The following is a 21,201-nucleotide window of genomic DNA, read 5'->3' as shown; positions in this document are numbered from 1 at the left end:
ATACTGTTTTGTTTGGACCAAGGGGGATCTAGTTAGCGTGTGAAACAAGTCAACCTCGAGGCCTTGAGGTTTCTGTTGTTTGCGGAGGAACCCATTGGTGAGCCTATGGTTTAGTGTAATGAATTCGCAGGCTGAGATAGATCAATATGGTTCTTGAGGGCTATCATAATGCTATGATTTTATTTATTTCACATTCAAGATGAGATCAATGTTCGGTTACAATGCTCCATTTTGTATTTCTACATTGACCTACAAATTAATATTATTGCTCAGACTCAGAGAAAGCTTAAAACAAAGACAATTTAAGTTCATAACTTCAATTTCAGGTCCACAAATGAGTCAATGTTCTCAGCTGAAACCAAGATAAAGAACCAGATTTATCTGCAGTAAATCATTATAATCAAGAAACTGTGATCCATTTCAAGAAGAGAACAATGAGTGCTAATTTTCTTGAACATAATAGCAGAAGAGAGAGCAAACACAAGAGAGCAAACACAAGATGAGATCATAAGAAGAAAATGGAGAAACATTAAACACAAGTCATTAAGGGAAGTAAAACAAGAGTTTAGATCTAAAACCAAGACAAGAAAAGAAAAGAGTCTTCAAAGATGATCATAGGATTGAGTTTAGATCTTTTAGCAACTACACAAACCTTGTAGCCTGAGAAAAGGATCTTCTAAAGACAATGACTCCATTTAGTCGGACGCATTAGATGATAGGTTATCCGAGATTAGTTGGATTTTGCAGTTGGCTGAAGCTACTCTTGGAAGCTTCTCAAGTTTCTTGAACACTTTCATCATCACATCTTCATCATTTGATGTATAGTAGTGCAATATCACTTGCTCAAGATTCGGCATTTTCTCTATGAAGTGTTCGACATGCTCTATCTGCTCCCTTAAGCAATAAACAAATTCCTCATCTTCATCATCGACTTCAACGTCCTCATGATCATCACAAATTTCACCAAAGTTCAATATCTTCAGAACCTTGACCGGACTTGATGATAGGCAAGTACGAGCAACCACTTCCCCCCCAAACCCAGTAGGATGTCTGCATAAGCACCCGTCTTCATCCTCACATCTATCTGAATATATGTGATGCATTCCCTGAAACATAAATGAAACAGTTTCAGAATCTAAGTGTGTTGAAAAACGTGGTAGGGTTGATTTAAAGGGATTGTGTATGTATATTACTTCGAATACAAGGGTTACTAGATTTGGACAATTCTTGAGCATAGCAGGCAATGATTTCCATATTCCATCTGGTTTAGTCTCAATAGTTAACTCAATGAGGTTGTTGAAAACCGGTATTGTATCACGGCAGCAACCAAGTACCTATAAAAATCAAGTCAAGCCCTTAAGCATTGGTCTATTAACAAAAACAAGACTAATCAATATATATATCGACAAAAATTGTTTTGTTTATTCTTCTTTTACTTTCAAGACTAGTAATTAACAAAAGAGTAGGAGAAAGATGGGGGACTGACCTCAAGAGTGTTATCAGACAAGCAGAGGATCTTGACATTGCATATTCCGGTGAGAAGAGTTGTTACATTACTCTTTTCCTTGAATGACATAGAATATTCTGTTTCATGATACCTTTGGTTATAGACCAGATCAGATCTCAGCCGGAGTCCGAGACTAGCTTCAACAAGCGAATCAAAACTCACTTGTTGATACCTATCCGCAATAGAATCAATATATTCTATGTAAACCAGATTTGGATTCTCGAATATTGACAGTGACACACTTTTGTTAAAATCTTCAGCCTCATCAAACTCTTCAAAACGACGAAACGTTAGTCTCTTGAGAGTTGGGATAGACACATTCACAAAGAAAGGTCCAGGCTCCAAAGACTTATCCCACATCAAATTATACAGCAATAATTCTTCGAGCGCGTGACAACCAGAAAGAAGCTTGTTAAACGTACCCGTTAGGCCGTTACTATCTTGAAATAATCAAGATGGAGAATCTTGGAAATTGGAAGAGAAACATCACCTTCCACACTAATGTTGACGCCTTGTACAAATTTTAATTTTAGCCTAACCAATGTCTCGCTCACAAAGATCTTTGGAGGCAGATGATAAAACATCGAGTCAAAACTATCCCAAATCGAAGAGATGTCTAGATCAAGATCTGATACACCACGTTTCAACACATTTGGTATCATTTCAAGCACCCACATTTGATCGATGATATCTTCACCCTTAAAGTGGAATCTGTTGATCTTAGCATTCCCTTGCAAAGCCACCCCATCCACGAACCGCATAAAACTTCTAGCATTCGTGCTCCTTTCTTCGTAAGTCATTGGAGGATGGAAACACAAAGAGTCATCAAACTCAAGACTGGGTACACACCGAAGCAAAGGCTTCCATCTTTTGGCAAGAACGGTAGTTGAAGCAGCTTCTTTAGTTGGAAGGAATGATAATATGTGACAAATCACTGCGTCTGGTAAATCGCTGATTATATCTCTACAACCACCAAAGTCCTTCTTTTTCGAACCCATTTTCTGATACAAAGATCAACATGACTTTCAGTGAGGTCCAAGAAAACATTCAAGGTTTATTAAAAACACGTTTAAATTCTTCTATAAAATTTTATAAGTTTCATTTTTTCGTAAAATTTAATATCGTGTGATTCCTATATGTTTAGAATTTAATACTGTATGTGCTTAGAAAAAAAAATAAAAAAAAATAATAATAATACCAATAATAATAATAATAATAATAATAATAATAATAATAATAATAATAATAATAATAATAATAATATGTGCTTTGAAATATATTTAAGAAATATATATATTGAAAAGTTTGTGTAATTTTCAAAATTGAAAACAATAAAAATATCTACAATATTCTTGATTTTTTTTTTTGAAATATTTATATGATATTTTATTTTTAATTCAACTATAGTTTTTTTTTGCGGATTCAGATAGTGGTGGATCCGGTTAATTGTTTCATGGATCTAACGAATCCGGATATGAGTATACCAAATTTTCAGGGTATCGAATTCGTGCCCACCACTATCTACAACCCAAGAAACGAACAAAAATCTTGAAATATTAAAAGAGTTCGATGATATGAGATTTTTACCTTTTTCGAGTAAGCACTACTACCTCGCTTCGAGATTATTGACAGATTTTCTCGAACGTTGTCGTCATGTCTTTTGGTTGTTTTGCAAGATAAAGAAAATAAAAAATGAGAGGCGGAGCTAATAGATTTAAGATTATGTTTTGAAATTAATAGAGACGTATATTAATACAGAAGAGAAATATCGTTTAATTACTAGGATTTATTTCCTAAAAAGGAATAGATTTTTCATTTTAGCATTGACTGAAAATTTCAGTAAATACTTTGGTTTAATATAATTTGGAGAATAAATTAACACTGGCCGCTTTTATTTTAATCTATATTTACATAAAAAACTAGAAAAATAGCTCTAAAGATGTTAAAAGTAAAATATTATAAATAAATTTCATATGAAATACTCGATCCGAAGCTAAACCTGATCTTTGAAAATATTCGAACGGGTTTTAGAGGCCGGAAATTCGGGTACCCGAAAAAATCTAATCCGAACCTGAATCCAAACGAGTACCCGAAAAAACTCGAACCTAATTAAAAATCATTAACTCATTTTACCTAGTTTTGTGCTATTTCATTAAATTTTGGATATTTTAAATAGTTTGGGTAATTCAATTACCTATATTTTCGGTTAATTTGGATATCTTTAAATAGTTTTAGTTTTTTTTTACTGGATTTTTTGAGTAATTGGATAATTTTGGGTCTGCCCGTAACAATCCACAATGTACTATATGCGTTCAACTAGGATTACTCTATACTTTTGACCTCTACCAATTCACCCTCTACTCTTCTTATTCTTTCTAATTCCACCCAATCTATAAATTTCAACCCAATTTATCAAATTCAATTAATTTTTGTAATTGCGATTTAAATTCAATAAGTTGGTGTTCACTGTTTCGCTATTTGAGTAAACTGGAGTTTTAGATACTTTTAGGTAGATTTAACCAAAAATGAATTATAATTATAAATAAATAAAAAATAAATTATTTTTATATCAAAATAACTAAAATATCCAAAATAACCGAAATATCTGAAATTTTTAGTTACGTTTATCAAAATTTAACAAAAAAAAATTCAAATCTAACCAAATTTGTTTCTTTCAGTATTTTGGATATCCGAACCCGAACCAAACCCAAACCGGACAGATAAAATACCCGTACGGTTCCTAAAGGTCTAAATCCTAAAATCCGAAAACCCAAACCGAATCCGAGCGGATATCCAAACACCCAGCCTTATGAAATACTGTAAAAATATGTTGAAATCTATATAATTTTCATTTTTAAAATGTATTAAAATTAAAAAATCCCAAAAATAGTCTTAAAATAACTCATACGAATTATTTTGTAAGAAATATTAAAAGTACTTTATAGATATTTTTATCAGTAATTATGAAAAATATTTAGAAATAAAATAAAGTTGTAAATAACATTTGTTTTTTTTCCAAAATATTGGTAGTAGATAACTTTTTTTTTTAGTGAAAGTGTTTTTTTTTTTAATATATATATGTATTGGGCAATTAGTTTTCATGAAGGGCCCAATTCATGAACCAGATTTAATCTGTTTAATGTATAGTAGCAAGTACTGTGATCCATTAAGCAATGAGTAGTACTAATTTTCTTCAACATTCTAGAAGAATTTTACTATTTTCTCAGTCAAAAGGAGAACATTAAACACAAGTCATTAAGGGACGGTAAACCAACAAAAAAGAAAAAAGAAAGAACAATCAGCAGTACATTAATTACGTATAATATATTTGTTCATATATTTTTGAAACTAATTCCATAATAATCAACGTTTTTGTCATTAATTTTGCTTATTTTAGCCAATTATCATTAATTGAAAGATATCTTACTTGCTTCAAAAGATTTCTAGAAAATTTATCACAACTAACCTATCTATTTTATAAATTAATTAGATATTTTTATTTTGGTCGTGTAAACTAAATAGATATGAAATCCATGTAACTAATTTTAATTTAATTAGATTAAATCGAAATTATGGTATTTTCATACTTAAAGCTTACCAAAGACGTTTAATTATTCAACAAGATGATAAATATTTATTAAATTTTGCGAATCATAGAAAAAAAAATTAATTTTTAATCGTTATATTTCACCTTTCAAAGTTTCAATCTCTCATATAACAAATAAGATATAGATTCTATTATTCCTATGTCCAAACTCTATTTTGTTGTAAGACTAAATAATATTTTCATTAGAGCTGTCAAAGCGAGTTGATTCATCCCGTTAAGCCTGTTTTGTGATAGGCAAAATATATTTTGACATATAGTTAGTCGGTTCACACGACCCGTAGATAGCATATATGAAACACAAACCCGTCCTGCAAATGTATGCTGATTTGCGGGGTTTTCTGTGGATTTATTTTAAATAATTTTAAAGTAACGAAAATTTAAAATACTACTAAAATAAATAAATAAAGAAAATTTAGAGAAAATGATTTTATATCTCATTATATTTATAAATATTATAATTTCTTTTATTAAAAATTTTTAAAATTACCAAATGTTGAATAAATTATATTTTTATCAATAAATACTAACATGCGGGCTGATCCGCTAACCTGCGGACGAAAACCGATTAAAACCTATGATCCACTGCGAATCAATCCATGTGGCCCGTTTATTTACGGGTTTAATATATTTTCACAAATCTGCCCCATAGTGAGATGATTTGGGCTCGACCCACGGTTTTTGACCTAATTTGACTGCTCTAATTCCTATGAATCGTCTAATTTTAGAATTCTAAAACATAAAATTCCATTTTGTAATCATAATTACTATGAACGGTTTAATTATAAACAATTGAATATTTTCTTTACAATTCGTTATTATGAATATTTATAAGTACACTACACGATTCGCTCTACGTAAAACACGCACAATATTAAAATCAACATATGTAAACCAATATTCTCCCGCGGTGGACCACGGGTCCGATCCTAGTTTTCTTCAACATTCTAGAAGAATTTTACTATTTTCTCAGTCAAAAGGAGAACATTAAACACAAGTCATTAAGGGACGGTAAACCAACAAAAGAGAAAAAAGAAAGAACAAACAGCAGAAACAAGAGAATCTTGGATTGAGTTTAGAGCTTTTAGACTAAGAGATAAACAAGAAGTTATATGCGAAAAGTTGGACTTTGCAATTGGCTGAAGCTACTCTAGGAATCTTTTGAAGTTCCTTGAATTCTTTAATCACAAGTAGAGGACTTAATTTCTATGTTTTGTTTATTCTTCCTTTTAGTTTTCTGATTAATAAAGGATTAGAAGAATATGGGACTGACCTCAAGACTGTTATCAGACAAGTAGAGGACTTAACATATAAATCCTAATATGGATAAAGCCAGAAAGAGCCATGAGGCATACAAGAGACATATATGGGCTGATAATGGTGCAGCATCACACAAAGCCAAGAGCGATGCTTAGTTAAAGTAGTCTACACTACCTAACCAAAACTCCAGTTTACCATTAGAAATGAAGACAATTAAAGTTGACATAAAATTGAAAGCATTAGCCATTAAGACTTGAATTAAGCTATGTACAAGGCAGGCGAAGAAAACGTAGTTTACCACAAACCTGTAAACCTTGACTATAGTTATGAGCTTTGAGCAAGAGATTTGGAGACAAAAGCTGATATTGCTTTGAGAGCGACATCTTCGACTTCATCTTGTGTTAACTCCTTTGTTTCAAGGTGTTTCTTCCCAATCTTGAAGGAGTGATCTCCACCATCAATCACATGAATCTCAGTCACAGCTTTCATTTTGTTACAAACAGCTTCTAGCTTATCCAGAGGACACATCGGATCTTTGCTTCCCTTTTGATACAAAAACCATTTTACAATCCAAAGATCCAATTATTTCCTTAATCATTCATGTGCAACAACATAGAGTTTTGTTACATTATTCATAGTATACCTGCACAAACATCACAGGGACTCCCATTTCCAGCAAGGTCTCGTCTCTTATCACACCTTTCGCGCCCTGAAAACGACATATATCATTCAATTGGTCATTCATACATAACAGGAAAAAGAAATCAGCTTTTCATGGTCATAAGCGCAAACCTTAAGTGGATATCCTAAACATATCACAGCCGAAACTGGAACATCTTCATTCACAGCTGAAACCATACAGCTTACTCTGCAAGTGATAATAAGATCACACTCAACATCGAAACATATGCGACAAAACAACATGCCTGAGCTGGACACAAGAAGAAGTGTACCTAGAACCCATAGATTTGCCAGCTAATATCAAAGGATGACCAAGGAATTTAGCAGCAGTTTCTTTAACAACATCCAAATGAAACTCAATCAATTTCTCCGCTTTCGGAGCAACTCTTCTTTTCCCATCAGCAAGATCTACACATCAAGTCCAAAATCACTTCAAGCTTCAAGTAAAAATAATCAAATTTTACGATTCACACAAAATTAACTCACAAGGATAGTCAAATGTGACCACTTCAACAGCTTCTAATGTCTTCTTTAACATTTCTTTCCATCTAAACCAAACCCACCAACAAATATAGAGCAAAATTCAGACTAATCTCTGTGTCTAAAACATTCAAACAGAAGAAGATTAGTAGTACCTAATCATCCAGTCGGAAGAAGAGGGAGCACCGGCACCGTGAGCGAATACGACGACCGGCGAACATGCAATCTCTTGTTTATCAGTACATGATGCTTCATTCTCCTTTCTTCTTTTCCTCCGTGAAGCCATAGAGGAACCTAGAAAACTCAGACAACAGTAGACTCCAATCCCTAAAAAGGATTTGATTTTCGCGCCAAATTAATTGGGCCAACAAATAATACTGAATCCATTAAAACTTGGGCTTCCAAAATAAAAACAGGCCCAAAACTATTTTTATCGATTTTAGAAAACGTTAATAATAGTTTAACACCGTTTATCAAAACCTCCACAATGCAGATTTCCTTCTTCACAAGTCACAACAATGGCCTCGCTCACCGTTACCGTCACCGTCACCGTTCTTTTGTTCCTCACGTTGGCTCTCTCCGTCGCTTCTACCAAGCCGGAAAATGACATCATCGACGAAAGCCTAACCACTTCATCAGCCGAACCTGACCCAGATTCCACAAATCCCACCCTTCCCGGATCCGATGAGGTCACAGTGCCGGTGAATTTCGTCAATTTCCATCCGATCAATCGTCATTTCCCTAGACGTCCGTTGACGATGACGGCTCCTTTCAAACGCCGACCGCGCCACGAGCTGTTGGGACGTGGTCTTCAGATCTCTTACGGCAACGACATGATCTTCTCCGGCGAAGAAGTCAAGGCGACAGGTACAGACGCAGATATTCCGGCGATCAAGATCTTTGTCGGGGGCTTCGCGACGGAAGAGGATGATAGCTCCAAGAAGATTACGGTGAATTTGGTAAAGCGTAAAGAGAATATGTTCAGGAGAAAGATTCGCAAGTTTCTTAACCATTTGGTCTGAAGAAGATGAAGAAGAACAAGACTCGAGTTTGTTGTGTTAGAATCTAAGATATGTTTAAAGAAGCTTCTTCTGGTAAATAAATATCATTATCCATATGATGTTAAAATGATGAGAAGATGATTTTGTCTATATAACAAATTCAGTAGAATATTATTTTGTTTTGTGAAACTTTAATTATATAATTTGATTATATTAGTCTATAAAGATTGTCTGACTCAAGTGTTGATTATGAGGATGACAATAACTTACGTTAATCTACATGTAGTCTCTTATCTTTGGAGAATTAGGATTGGTTTTCGCAGGAACCGCCTTGTTGGGTGGTTGTGGTTAGCTCAGGGCAAGGCGTGGGGTTGACCTTGGAGGCGGCGCCTACGACATCTGAGCATTTCCATATTGGAGTACTTTTTGTTCCGGTGAGTGTAACATTGGAGAAGCAGAGATTGGTGAAAGGTGAATCTTTTAATCCCTGAACCATACCAGCACGCTCGACTTTGATTCCCCATACGTTCTTGATCGTTATGCCTCTTACTATGGGAAGAGCGGATGTGTTGAATTTATCGTCTGGGTGATCTCCGGTGTCGCCAGAGATCTTAATCCCAGTCCGGACTTTTTCCAGGTAAACTCCGGAGATTGTGATCCCTTGGATGCTTCCTCCTCGGCCAATGTTTGTCTTGATGTGGATGCCGATACCAGAATTGTAGAGAGTGATGTTTTCAACTGTTACATTTTGGATTCCGCCAGAGGTTTCGCTTCCAATCGCTATTCCAGCAAAAGGGGAAGATCCAGTGATGCGGCGGATGGTGATGTCACGGCTTGGAAGGTTGTAGGCAATGCCATACTCATCCCAGCCGCTTTTTACCGCAACAAGGTCATCACCAGTAGATATGTAGGAATCTTCTATACAGACGTTAGAGCTCGAATCTGTGGCAATTAGTAAACACACCATTCATGATTTGAATCGAAAACAGACATGATTAAGTGCAAGGGAAACTGATAAAAACCTGGATCAATTCCATCGGTGTTGAAGGAATCAGTTGGAGCGAGAATGGTAACGTGATGAACTACAACATTACTGTACGAAAAGATATATAGTAAGTACTAATTACCAAGTTCATGAGATGGTTACAAAGTGAGATTGTGAACCTGCAATAAACAGGATGAAGTGTCCAGAAAGCGGAGTTCTGAAGAACAACGTGAGAGACGACGATGTTTGTTGAGTTCTTGAATTCAATGAGACCCGGTCTAGTAAACTCTAGAGTTCCATGTCTCCACATGTTCCACCAAGGTTCTCCTTGGCCATCAATCGTCCCATTTCTGCCTAGCAATGGCTTCTTATTTTCAGCAACAAGACAATCTGATTATTGCAGAAGATACACAAAGTAATCTCCGAACCAACCTCACCTGTAATAACAACGTCATTGAGTCCATCTCCATGAATAAAGCTGATATATCTTCGTCCAGGGCGCTCCCGTCCTCTTCCATAAGACGGCAAAGGATCGGTCAAACGCCATTTCCCCGTATCCTAAAATACTCAAAACAATCATTTCTCATAAGGCAATTCTATGAAATCACATCCAAACATAAATCGCAATGTACAAACAAACAATGCCTAACGTAATCACTAAATCAAGTTCTGAATCAGTAATCATTCACCTGAACGGCTTTAATAACTGCACCATCGGCGAGGTATAGAGTCATATGACTAGTAAGATTGAAACTCTGAGTCAAATAGACACCACGAGGCACATGAAGAAGCGTTCCTTGGCTACTGTTGTTGGAGTTTCGTATCCGATCAATCGCTGTGTTGAATGCGTTGGTGTTTAAGGTCTTTCCGTCACCGACAGCTCCAAAATCAAAAATCGATAGCATCTCGGTCCTGTGTTTCATCGGAACTATACCAGAGCATGTAATCGGAGCTCCGAGCGAGAGATGGTGAGGCAAAACAGTGGAGAGCAAGAAGAGTACGCAAACAGAGATCGGAGCTCGAGAAAGCGTCATATCGGAGATTGAAGAAGATAGAGAGAGAGTAAAATCTCAGTGGAAATTTCTCACCGGAGAATTTTGATTACTGTGGATCTAGCTGGAGAGAAGTAATGGCAAGGAAGAAGAAAGCTAAAAGCAGAGGGGATTGTTAATTTACGTTTTTGTCCTTCACTTAGCTTAAAACGGTCTAAAAACTAAATTTCGAATGTCGACAAGTTAATCTATAAAAGGGAATCATTCTAACTAAACTAACCCTATAATGTGTAAAAAATTACAATAGAATGTCATTGGAAAATTTAAAACCAACGACTAAAAAACAGAAATCGTCAGAGGGTATAATGGACAATTTTAAGGCCAATTACACGCGGATCTTGGATCCATTACCAGCGGATCTTGGAGCAAGCAGTCGGATCTCTATCCAGAAGTGCATAATGAGCTTACTGGGCTTAGTCGATGTTGGGCTTTTATATTTCTCTCGCATTTAGTAGATCTGCATTAATTCAAAACATAATATTAGATTCGTGATTACTAAAGATAGTTTTCATAACAAACAAATCTATATTTACTAATTAACTAAACCGATATTTCGCATTTAGTAGATCTGCATTAATTCAAAACATAATATTAGATTCGTGATTACTAAAGATATTTTTCATAACAAACAAATCTATATTTACTAATTAACTAAACCGATATTTCAATAACAACTCAATCCCATATATTTAGATGATTTAAAGAAAACTTATCTCTTAATATTCGATTTCCTTGATTTGTTATTACTTTAGCCAATAATAACAAACTCTATATCTTCATATCCGAATAAATTAAGCATATACCTTAACTATTCTTATTCTCAAATCTTCTCTTAGACGGGAATTTTTTAAACCCTAAGCAACCCTATACTTTCTCCATCTCTTATAAATATAGAAATCAAACGACATTCTCAATACACACTAAGCTATCAAACTCAAAGCATACCTCTCAAACAATGGCTCTTCTCATCACAGAACTTAATGCAGTCAAACCATTCAAGACTCAATGGAAGATCCAAGTGAAAATCGTCCATTCATGGACTCAATACACCCAATACTCCGGGGAGACTGTCGAGATGATTCTTGCTGATACATCTGTAATTTACGATTTATCAATAGTATAGATTTACTCTTCTAATGATTATTTGTAAATAAAATGTTTAATTATCTTTTTTTGCTAAAGAATAATGAAGCAGGAGCATTTTGCAATAAAGTGCTCAAGCTATAGAATAATCTGGATAAAAAAAACTTATCTTCATTATTCTTCTTCTTTTGAGAAACCATCGAAATATGGCTACTAATCTGAAACAAGTATAAAAACAAAAAAAAGATTATAGATTTACAGCTTAAAAGATATACTGAAATTGATTAGATTTAGTCTATTAACACTATGAATTTTGAGAAGAAACAGATTGATTGACTAACTAACATGTTTAAACAAAACGAAACATGTAAAAAAATTGCATGCAATTAGATATGAAAAAGGTAATAATTAATCAAATTTTTGAAGGGTTATTCACAATCGTTGTATAAGATCTATAATGAAACAAGAAAAAATCTATGGTAGAAACCCAATCGACAGATTCCAAAAAAGTTCAAACAAAAATCAAAGAGAAGAAAAGCTTACCTCTTTTAAGATCTTATAATTTGCAAAGAATTGATGTATAAGCGAAGACGATGGAAGTGGATTTCAGATGGATTTCGATACAGCTTCGTCGATCGGCCGACAAAGATTATTTTCTCAGATTAGAAAATTGTCGAAGGTTTCAGACAAAGAACAAAAAGGAGTATCTTCCGAGATAAAAAAAAACATAATATGAAATAATGTCAGGACCAATATTTGTATGTTTTACGGCCCAACACAAATATTTATGATGAATGTATATGGCCCATTACGACAAATATCTTGAATTTGGACCAAGAAAAAAAACAAAATGTGACCATGTTAGTGTAAAATTGATATTAATCATTATAAATTAATAGTATAGAGTTGTATCAATATAAAAAAATTAATAGTATAGATTTGATATTTTTTCCTTACTATACTAATTACTAAACACAGAAATTATGTTACAAAAAAAATTTAATTTAACAAGGTAATGTTTTGTAATACCCAACTATTTTTATACAAAATATACCGGAATACATATGTCTCGAACGATTTGATCAGTTCCCAATACTAATATATTCAATCCTGTAATTTGTTACATAAATCTATTTTAAATAGTCATAACAAATTCAAACTGATACACACATTCGAAACCTAGATGTCATAAATTTTATACTAGAAAATCGTATGGTACAAAAACCCCGCACGTACGTGCGGATCTTGATCTAGTACTATTTACAGCAAAATCATTAAATTATAAAAAGTTGACCCCAAATTAATCTGAACAAGGCTAATAATTTATAAAATATATAGTTAAAAATTAAACTCATTATGTAATAAATTTAGTGAAAAGAATAATTGTACAATTGATTTTTTTAAAATAATATTATTTTTTATTTGATAAAGAAGGAAAAAAATCGATACAAGGAATATAAAGATCTATAAAGAAGAAAACAAAATAATAGGTTGGTTGAAAAATCAGTGGACTAATAAATGAAAAGAAAATGATAGAAAAGTTTTGATTTTATCTACGTTTGAATTATTAAAAGCTACAAAAATATAACGGGCCTAAACGAGCAGGCCCATAACTATACCAAGGCGATAACATGCAATCAAACACCATAATGTACAAACAAATATCACTAATCTAATAATAATATTCTCACTATAGAAAGCTAGATTTTTCTCAAGTGAGCAACATAAGTACAACATTCTTCTAAAGAAACTTTCTTTTTTTGCGCTACAAGTATGACTTTAAATGTAACGTGTACAAGGGGCAACACTAGATCATGAAACACTTTAAAGGAGTAATTAGAAAACCGTAAGCTAGTGTCAATAGTCAACTGTGTTTAAACATAGATAATTCAAGTCTGTTGGACCATAAATGTCGTTAACTGTGTTCCAAATTTGGGTTTTTCTTTCATCTTAAGAAAAAACAAAACAAAATAATTAAATTTTAAAAGTTACAAAACTTAACGGGCTTAAATAAGCAAGCCCATAACTACGGTTTGGCCCATTGTTTTTTTCCCCGCCAAATTTGCCCTAATTCCTTTCTTCTTTCCCGCTATTCCAAAATCTCCCAAAAGCTCAAGTTCCATCAAAATGCCACAATTTTTCTAATCAACATTGTTCTCCGTCAAGCTTCTCCTTCAAAATTCGTAAGCTTTCTGTTTTCTAACTCTTTTTGGTTTCAGTATATGAATCAATCCGATTTTGATGTTTCTGTGAATCTCTGCTTAGAAAAAAAAATCGATTTTTTTTTGCTGCCCAGATAGTGAATCGATGACGAGAGAGGAGATTGAAAACAATGGTGAAGATATGATGATTGATGACCCAAAACCCAAAATCGAAAACGATTTCAATGTTCATTACCTCCGGATTTACTACGGCAAGTTTTGAAATTTATCACATTTTTGGTTTTTGTTGTCTTCCATAAATTTATCATATCTGAATTTTTGCTCATAACAACATATTGCAGGAAATCTGTTTCCTTACACTGATATTCACAAATGGCTTTCTTATGGACATGGTACTTGTTTGTCTACTTGTGTTTTTCTTTCACATATGAAAGGTTATAACTTTGTATGACTTTGTATATTTATGTGAATCTGTAGATGGGAAACATCCTGGTTGTGATGAATACTACTTTGGTAGAAGAGAATTCTCGTTTACGCTTGAAAATGATGTTTATTTGCGGTATAAGTCTTTTAAGAATGCTTCAGTTATGGAAGATGCAATCAAATCGAATTTTCCTTACAAGATTGATATTGGTGCTGTGTATAGCGTTGATGTAAGTCGAAAAATCCGTTTTTCAAGCTTTGTTTCTGGTTTATGTTATAGAAATCATCATGCTTATTTGAGTTTTATGAATTGTTTTTTTCAGCCAGATAAGAGACATGCTTATGCACATAGTGGAACCAATTTGTTTACTCCAGTGGAGAGGGAGTTAGTCTTTGATATTGTGAGTTTTAATATCTTATTTAGAATATCTTGAAATTGGTTTTGGATTCTTATTCTTATGTATTTTGTTTTTGTTGCTTGACTTGAATATGTTGTTTCCTCAGGATATAACAGATTATGATGATGTTAGATACTGTTGCTCTGGAGCTGATGTTTGCTCCAAATGTTGGCCTTTAATGACAGTTGCTATCAAAGTCATTGATACTTCCTTAAGAGGTATCACAAATGTTTACTTAACTTTCAAATAGATGATACAACTATAGTGTGTAGTGTTCCTGAGATTTTCCATCCCTATGAGTTTTTGTAATATTTATATCCCCTGTAACGTGAATATCATTGTGGAGTTCACTGCTTGATCTAGTGTTTGTCAATGTGCAAGAATGTTTGGTCTTATCATAGACCAAACTTGTAGTCACTCATTTTGGTCTTGTCAATTGCAGAGGATTTTGGTTTCAAACATATTCTCTGGGTCTTCAGTGGACGTCGTGGAGTTCACTGTTGGGTTTGTGATGCTAAAGCTCGAAGGTGAAAAAATTACTAACATTATTATTCACTTCGCTTGGTATATGAATCACTTTCTGCATTTCATCTTGTGTTTTATGAAATGAAACTTTGTTTGATTAAATCCTGCAGGTTGACTAATGAGCAAAGATCAGCAGTTGCTGAATACTTCCGTGTTTATAAGGTAGTGTTCTCAAGAGCTAAATTATGGTTTATTTTGTTGGTTTATTGCATTGTGAAATTCTCTGAGTTTAATTATTGTCTATGTGACACAGGGAAATGAAAACAATGCAAAAAAAGTCGATCTTATGGGTCATTCTCTTCATCCGTTTCTTGCGTACGGGTTTCTCCATCACCTTTGCCTTTCTGATATCAAAAACACTGTCTTTATTACTAATTTCTTCTGGGCTTTTCAGGAGATCATATGTGGACTTTCTTAAGAATTTCTTTGAGGGTGAGTTACAAGCAAATCAAAGTTTATTCTCAAGCGAAGAAAAATATGAGAAGATACTTGGGATGATTACAGATGAAGGTATGAAAGAGTGTTGATGTATTTTTCCAGCCTACGCTATGTCCTAACCTCAGTTTGGTCATTTACAATGATTTACATCTTCATGACAGATATTCAAGCAGACCTCAGAGGAAAGTGGGAGAATTCTGCGAGATCATCTCTATCAGAAGAAGCCACCAGCCGTTTAAGGTGGGAGCAGCTTAAAAAAAGGCTTCAATCGAAGAAAAACAAGGTGTGTAATGTTTTAAATGAATTGAAAACATGTATGTTAAGTGCCTTATTTGTCTTGCACTCAGGTTTTAGCTTGATAAACTTGAATCCTAGATTTGCTCATCTTCAATCCTGTATTCAATGTTTTAGGCTCTATCACTGCGGACATGCGTAGAAGAAATTGTCTTCACCTTTACGTATCCTCGAATTGATTTGGAGGTTTGTTCTTATGCTACAATTTTCATAAACCCATTGTGCTATTATGGTAGATATTTTCTCGCTGTATTAGATCTTATAGCAGCTGACAAGTTAAGTGACTGTTTAGTTGTATGGTTTCTTCTTTTATTTCAGGTTTCAAAACAAATGAACCATTTGCTTAAAGCACCCTTCTGCGTCCATCCCAAAACAGGTCCCTTTCATTGTTTCTTGAATATATCATACCAGTTGATTAGACTCATGTTCATACTTAATACGATATATGGATGTGAGCTCAAATCCTGAAGATATGTTTTCTCGTTTTCAGGTCGTGTATGTGTTCCTATTGACCCGAATAACTGCGATGAGTTTGATCCATTGGCAGTTCCAACTCTTTCACAGGTAAAATAATAAATAGTGTGATACGCTAGAGTGTGGATCTGAATTAGTTTATCATAGAGATATTTTTCCCTAAGCTTATACTTCATCTTCTAATGATTTTCAGTTAATTGAAGAAATCAATTCCGGTGGCCTCAGAATGGATGTGGATGATGATGGTATGTTCTCAACTACAATCATTGTTATTGTTTTGGATTAGAGTTGACTAGCAATCTAGCATAGTTAATATCAGTTATTTAAACCTGCAGATTCAGATAGAAGTTTACTTGGGAAATCAATCAAGTTCTTCAGATCCTCATTCCTAGAACCGTTACTAAAATCATGCAAGGTAAATCTCTCATTGCTCTATTTTTTACCCAACGGGCCACGGTTTTGAATCAGTGCTTGATCATACCGAAAACTATGTAAAACGGTTCTGATGAAGTTGTTGGAAGAGTGATAATATGTTAATGCAATGTCTGCAGGAAGAAATAGAGAGTTCATACAAAACCAAAATTGCTAAGACTAAGGATTCATTCAGCTGGTGACTAAGGTATTGAGTTTAATGCAGTTTATAGTCCGCTTATTTCAGTCTTAGTTTTGATTTCAGTTTGTAATGTACAAGCTTCACTAAGCTTTATAATCTATCAGTAGAGTCTCTTTATATTGTTGTGATGTTTCCTAAGAAAATTATTGCTTTTAAGCGAGTGATTGAATATATTTATATGATTATGAATCATACCGATATTAGGTTAGTAATTAAAGATCGTTAAGATAGCGAATGTTGAAAGGTGTAGCCACAGTTTGGTCACCATCAAGAAGTGCTTTGGCAACAATGAGATTGGCAGCTTCGGTTGGGTGATACGCGTCCCAGAAGACAAACTTGGACCGGTCCTCACAAGCCGCTTGGCTTGAGTTCTGGTTCGGTCCCTTAAAACATGTAAACGGCGGAAAGTAGCCGCCACAACACGGCTTGTCTGCGTTCTCCAAACCTTCCAAACATTTCATTAGATTCTAATCAATAAAATCAGTGATGGGTCGTTACTAGAATCAGTCAAAAAACTAATCCTTACCAAACTGTCGATAGTTTAAAACCAGTTTCAAGAAGAGGTCGTAAGAGTTGGCGTAGACAAATGTAGCGTTGTAATCTTCAGATCTTAACTCATTGTTAAGTGTCTTAAGAGAATGTCTAAGCTTCATGTTATAACCTCGGACTATTTGGTTGACTTGTTCGGAGCATTTTCCGGCTGGTATTAAATTCAAGGCACGAGCAAACGGTATGCAACCAAGTGGCCCTATCCCAACCACCACGAACTTCCTAGCTCCTAGCTGATGCAATCGCTTTAAACACGCAATTAACACCGATTTAGATTGTGTTTACGTCTACGTTTTGTTAATTGTTAGCGTAACAAAAATTTGTACAATTTGCAAAAATATTCATGAAAACTTTTGTCTCTTTGCGTAAAAATATTTTATGAAAAACCAAGGCATAAATGGACCCATTGATATTCCTTTTATTATTTCATCACGAATCTACTATTGGACACAAGTGAATAAGTGATGATAACAAATGATCATAATAATTGTTTGACTCAGACTAGTCAAGGTATCCGAATATGTAGCATTTTTTTTTGTCTATATAGTAATGTACTATTTTTTATTACCTTCAGATGTGTGGTTAAATGGAGGACCATGGAATCTTGTAGGACATCAATGGGGAGTTTGTCTTGAGAGAAAAAAGGTATTGATGGTTGAATATTATTCAATATATCATTTGAACCAATTGTCATTGTGAACATTGCCTTCTTCAACATCTCTTTTGTACCATTTTCACCAATCACTCTTACCATGTAATCTCTACTCTTCTCAAAATAACTCACTTGTTCTCTTAGCGGAACTCTCCCGATCTTTCACATATTCGCAAAATTTCCGTTTCATACCAAATAAAAAACTTGGTTCAGAATTTTATTTTTGTTTCACAAAAAATATCAATTTATAAACATGAATTTTATTTAGAAAAAAGTTAATGGATGGAGCTTACAAAAAAAAGTCCAGTGTCGTCCAAGATTCCAGCCGCACCAGAAGCATAGTTGATTCCATTGAGAAATGTGTTAGCCTCAGAGTTTGGTTCAAGATATGGAGGTGGTGCTGATTTTGCTCCTAAGGCTTCACCTAATGTTTTAATTTTAATTTATTCAAATAAACCATATATTAGTCTATCTTATATTATATGATTAATGGTTATATATTTTGTGTAAACCAATTAAACACAGAGTGGCATCATCTTAAACTAAGAAAAACATTTAGTGATTGAAGAGATCTAGGACCAATTCAAAATGGTTTACTAAATTATTAAAATTAAATAGAACTCCTTACCAAACTCCATGAATGTTGCATTTATGGAATTAGCATTTGACTTCTCTTACATTACAAGTTTTTTTATAACTCTTAACTAATTTATTGGTCCAATCCAATTCAGTTATGACTTTACATGCTTAAAGAAGAGTCAACTTGTCAATAGTTGACTTCAAGTGTGTACAAGGATCTTGTTCTGTTAGATACTTAATTAGATCGAATTAAATTCATATTATTGTAACTAACCGCTAAATCATGCACATTTATATCTAATTACGTAGCTTTCAACTTTCTGAATTAATAAAATACTACTAATTATTATTACATGTTGAAAAACATAGTCATGTCTATGTTTTAGATTCTATTGTAAAAAAAAAAAATCCAATGCGAAAAAGGAGTCAAATCACATATACCACAGAAAAAAATGATCTACGCTCTACGTACGTATAACCTCTAAAATAAACGTACATACCCACGATATCAGAAATGGTTCGACCATTAGTGAATCTTCCCGTGGGTTGGCCATTGGAAGGTCCAAAATCGATGCCATAAGGCGAAGAATCGGCTTTCGACAATGTGAAGATATAATTGTTGTTTCCAACATCTACCAATGAGTCTCCAAATATGAAGTTTGTGAAAGATTGAGCAGCCTGAAAATGTGATAGCCAAAGGAGAAGAAAAGTGAAATTGAAAGGCTTGAGAGAACATCTAGAAGTGAAATCCATTTTTAACTTTCTCAAATCCTTGCCAATGTGGTAGGAAGATACGAAAGAGACTTGTTTGGTTAAATAAACTTGAGTACGTTAATACTTTTTGAACCATTCCTTTTGCTTATGTATGTTATAGCATGACTTGTTCAAAAGATAGCACATGGTTCTTCTACGTACACTATCATTACTTTGTTGGTCGTGGTGTAACATAAAAATTGTTATTTATAGATTTAATTTTGTTTAAATTAACACAAAAATTGTTTCCTCTTGTGCACATAAACTCGACTTTTATGACATTTACATGATGATTGTAGATCTCAAAAATAAACTTAAGTTACTTATAAAGAATGATCGATTTTTGACTTCCAAGTTTGTAATCAATGTTATAAATAGGACAACAAACTAGGCTAGGCTGTCTTTTAGATGGACCGGGTAATAGTCAAAGAGAGTGATGGCAAAGAGCTTAATTAATGGCACATGTGACTCATCGAACACGCTTCTTCCTATTTTTTTCTTCTCAAACAACACTAGACAAAATAGTTTCCCCTGATTCCCAAATTAGTATTTAGATTTAGAAAACTTTTAAAATCATCTGAGTTATTAAAAAAAACCAACACTAAAAAGATCATATATATAAAAGTTACTCAATTCTCTCTATCATTCCGTCACGTCATCACACGAGAGAAGGTCATGCGTCCATGAATGAATAGCCAAGAAAAATAATTCACTTTTATCTTTATTTTCATCGCCTTTTTCGTCTTGTAAATATATTTTCTCTCGAATCAACTGTAATTGTAACTACAAGATGTCGATCAACAAGTGAGCAAAATTAAAGAAAAGAAAAAAAACAAAATTTCGAATTCTCAATAGAAAACAAAATTTGGTTATTTCAGTCTTAAGGTTAATTGGTTTTATATAAAAAAACACACATAAAAACGATATGTAATTCGGTTTGGCTCGATTTCGGTTATTTTCAGTTTATTCCATGCTTTTTTCAAAAGCAAAGTAACATTAGATTTTTATCTTGAATTATATCATCTTTAATTTAGATTTTGGTGAAACGGTAAGTACATTCCAATATACTATACAAATATAATGGTACACATAATATTGTTATGAATATATCATCTTTCAAAGAATTTATTTCCTCTTCTCGAACATGTATTGACAAAAACTTTGTTAAGAAAATATCATGAGATTGAGAAACTTTATTCATGTAGCTTATAACTAAGAAAAAGAAAAAAAAATATAAAAAATTGATTAAAAGAAAACCAAACAAGTAGTATTATAATAATAAAAAATAACATACCTAAAAAATGGTTTTACGTTTTTAAACCAAGCCGAACCGAAACCAAAATATTTTAAATAATTGTAACCACACGGTTTTATTTTGGAAAAAACCAATCCAAAACGAATCACTTAAATACAGTTTGCTTCGATTTTTTGGAAAATGTTTCCTACTCACTTAAATACAATTTATTACTACGGACTTAGGTTCATGATTTATTTTTATCGATAAAATAAGTTTTAAAAGAAGAAATACAATGTATAAAAAGGAATATTTATAATATTAATAAACACAAAGTTGATCAACAAAAATATTTGACATTAATTTGTAAAAAAATTAAAGCAAAAACCCGCTGGTAAAACCGGTACTCTTATAATTTTCTTTTAATAAATATTGTATATATACTTTTTGGCAG

The 21,201-nt window shown here is 33.4% G+C and overlaps 6 protein-coding genes and 1 long non-coding RNA gene across 9 annotated transcripts; 2 read left to right on the top strand and 5 right to left on the bottom strand.

Annotated features, from left to right (window-relative positions):
- Positions 1-513: 513 nt before the first annotated feature.
- Positions 514-2,505, bottom strand: LOC9304646 (putative F-box/LRR-repeat protein At5g41630). Its single transcript, XM_021019778.1, is given in 3 exon segments — positions 514-1,334; positions 1,487-1,933; positions 1,936-2,505. Coding segments are annotated over 3 exon segments (1,656 nt in total). The 3' UTR covers positions 514-695.
- A 3,909-nt stretch (positions 2,506-6,414) lies between these two features.
- Positions 6,415-8,028, bottom strand: LOC9304645 (KAT8 regulatory NSL complex subunit 3). Its single transcript, XM_021018695.1, has 6 exons — positions 7,688-8,028; positions 7,539-7,600; positions 7,325-7,460; positions 7,164-7,239; positions 7,015-7,080; positions 6,415-6,914 (listed from the first exon to the last, which is right to left on the bottom strand). The coding sequence occupies exons 1-6, from the start codon at positions 7,816-7,818 to the stop codon at positions 6,696-6,698; spliced, it is 690 nt and encodes a 229-aa protein (XP_020874354.1). The 5' UTR covers positions 7,819-8,028; the 3' UTR covers positions 6,415-6,695.
- Positions 7,991-8,707, top strand: LOC110226617. Its single transcript, XM_021018696.1, has one exon. It carries the CDS (start codon positions 8,051-8,053, stop codon positions 8,552-8,554), a length of 504 nt encoding a protein of 167 aa, XP_020874355.1. The 5' UTR covers positions 7,991-8,050; the 3' UTR covers positions 8,555-8,707.
- A 21-nt stretch (positions 8,708-8,728) lies between these two features.
- On the bottom strand, positions 8,729-10,652 carry LOC9306683 (probable polygalacturonase). Its single transcript, XM_002868526.2, has 5 exons — positions 10,208-10,652; positions 9,956-10,076; positions 9,698-9,872; positions 9,556-9,626; positions 8,729-9,475 (listed from the first exon to the last, which is right to left on the bottom strand). Exons 1-5 carry the CDS (start codon positions 10,550-10,552, stop codon positions 8,838-8,840), a joined length of 1,350 nt encoding a protein of 449 aa, XP_002868572.1. The 5' UTR covers positions 10,553-10,652; the 3' UTR covers positions 8,729-8,837.
- A 471-nt stretch (positions 10,653-11,123) lies between these two features.
- LOC110226618 lies at positions 11,124-12,375 on the bottom strand. The gene is made up of 3 exons (XR_002330561.1): positions 12,197-12,375; positions 11,516-11,871; positions 11,124-11,138 (listed from the first exon to the last, which is right to left on the bottom strand). It is a non-coding gene; the product is annotated as an uncharacterized LOC110226618 (long non-coding RNA).
- A 1,365-nt stretch (positions 12,376-13,740) lies between these two features.
- On the top strand, positions 13,741-17,169 carry LOC9304644 (DNA primase small subunit). 2 transcript variants are annotated; one of them, XM_021019944.1, is made up of 17 exons: positions 13,741-13,836; positions 13,950-14,066; positions 14,157-14,207; positions 14,293-14,468; positions 14,562-14,639; positions 14,743-14,854; positions 15,079-15,163; positions 15,272-15,323; positions 15,415-15,476; positions 15,556-15,671; positions 15,761-15,882; positions 16,011-16,079; positions 16,212-16,269; positions 16,384-16,457; positions 16,561-16,612; positions 16,703-16,782; positions 16,919-17,169. In XM_021019944.1, exons 2-17 carry the CDS (start codon positions 13,961-13,963, stop codon positions 16,979-16,981), a joined length of 1,356 nt encoding a protein of 451 aa, XP_020875603.1. In that variant the 5' UTR covers positions 13,741-13,836; positions 13,950-13,960; the 3' UTR covers positions 16,982-17,169. The 2 variants fall into 2 exon arrangements, with proteins under 2 accessions (XP_020875603.1, XP_020875604.1); XM_021019945.1 differs by having other exon boundaries at positions 13,749-13,836; positions 13,954-14,066; positions 16,919-17,140.
- Positions 17,103-20,283, bottom strand: LOC9306681 (GDSL esterase/lipase At5g41890). 2 transcript variants are annotated; one of them, XM_021019946.1, is made up of 5 exons: positions 19,261-20,281; positions 18,475-18,605; positions 18,098-18,340; positions 17,507-17,774; positions 17,103-17,425 (listed from the first exon to the last, which is right to left on the bottom strand). In XM_021019946.1, exons 1-5 carry the CDS (start codon positions 19,511-19,513, stop codon positions 17,193-17,195), a joined length of 1,128 nt encoding a protein of 375 aa, XP_020875605.1. In that variant the 5' UTR covers positions 19,514-20,281; the 3' UTR covers positions 17,103-17,192. The 2 variants fall into 2 exon arrangements, with proteins under 2 accessions (XP_020875605.1, XP_020875606.1); XM_021019947.1 differs by having other exon boundaries at positions 17,169-17,425; positions 17,507-17,762; positions 19,261-20,283.
- Between the last annotated feature and the right edge of the window lie 918 nt (positions 20,284-21,201).

This window comes from Arabidopsis lyrata (genome assembly GCF_000004255.2).
Source record: "Arabidopsis lyrata subsp. lyrata unplaced genomic scaffold ARALYscaffold_7, whole genome shotgun sequence".
NCBI classification, from domain to species: domain Eukaryota; kingdom Viridiplantae; phylum Streptophyta; class Magnoliopsida; order Brassicales; family Brassicaceae; genus Arabidopsis; species Arabidopsis lyrata.
Note: the sequence above shows the minus strand (reverse complement) of the source record. Positions and strands in the feature narration are given on the sequence as shown.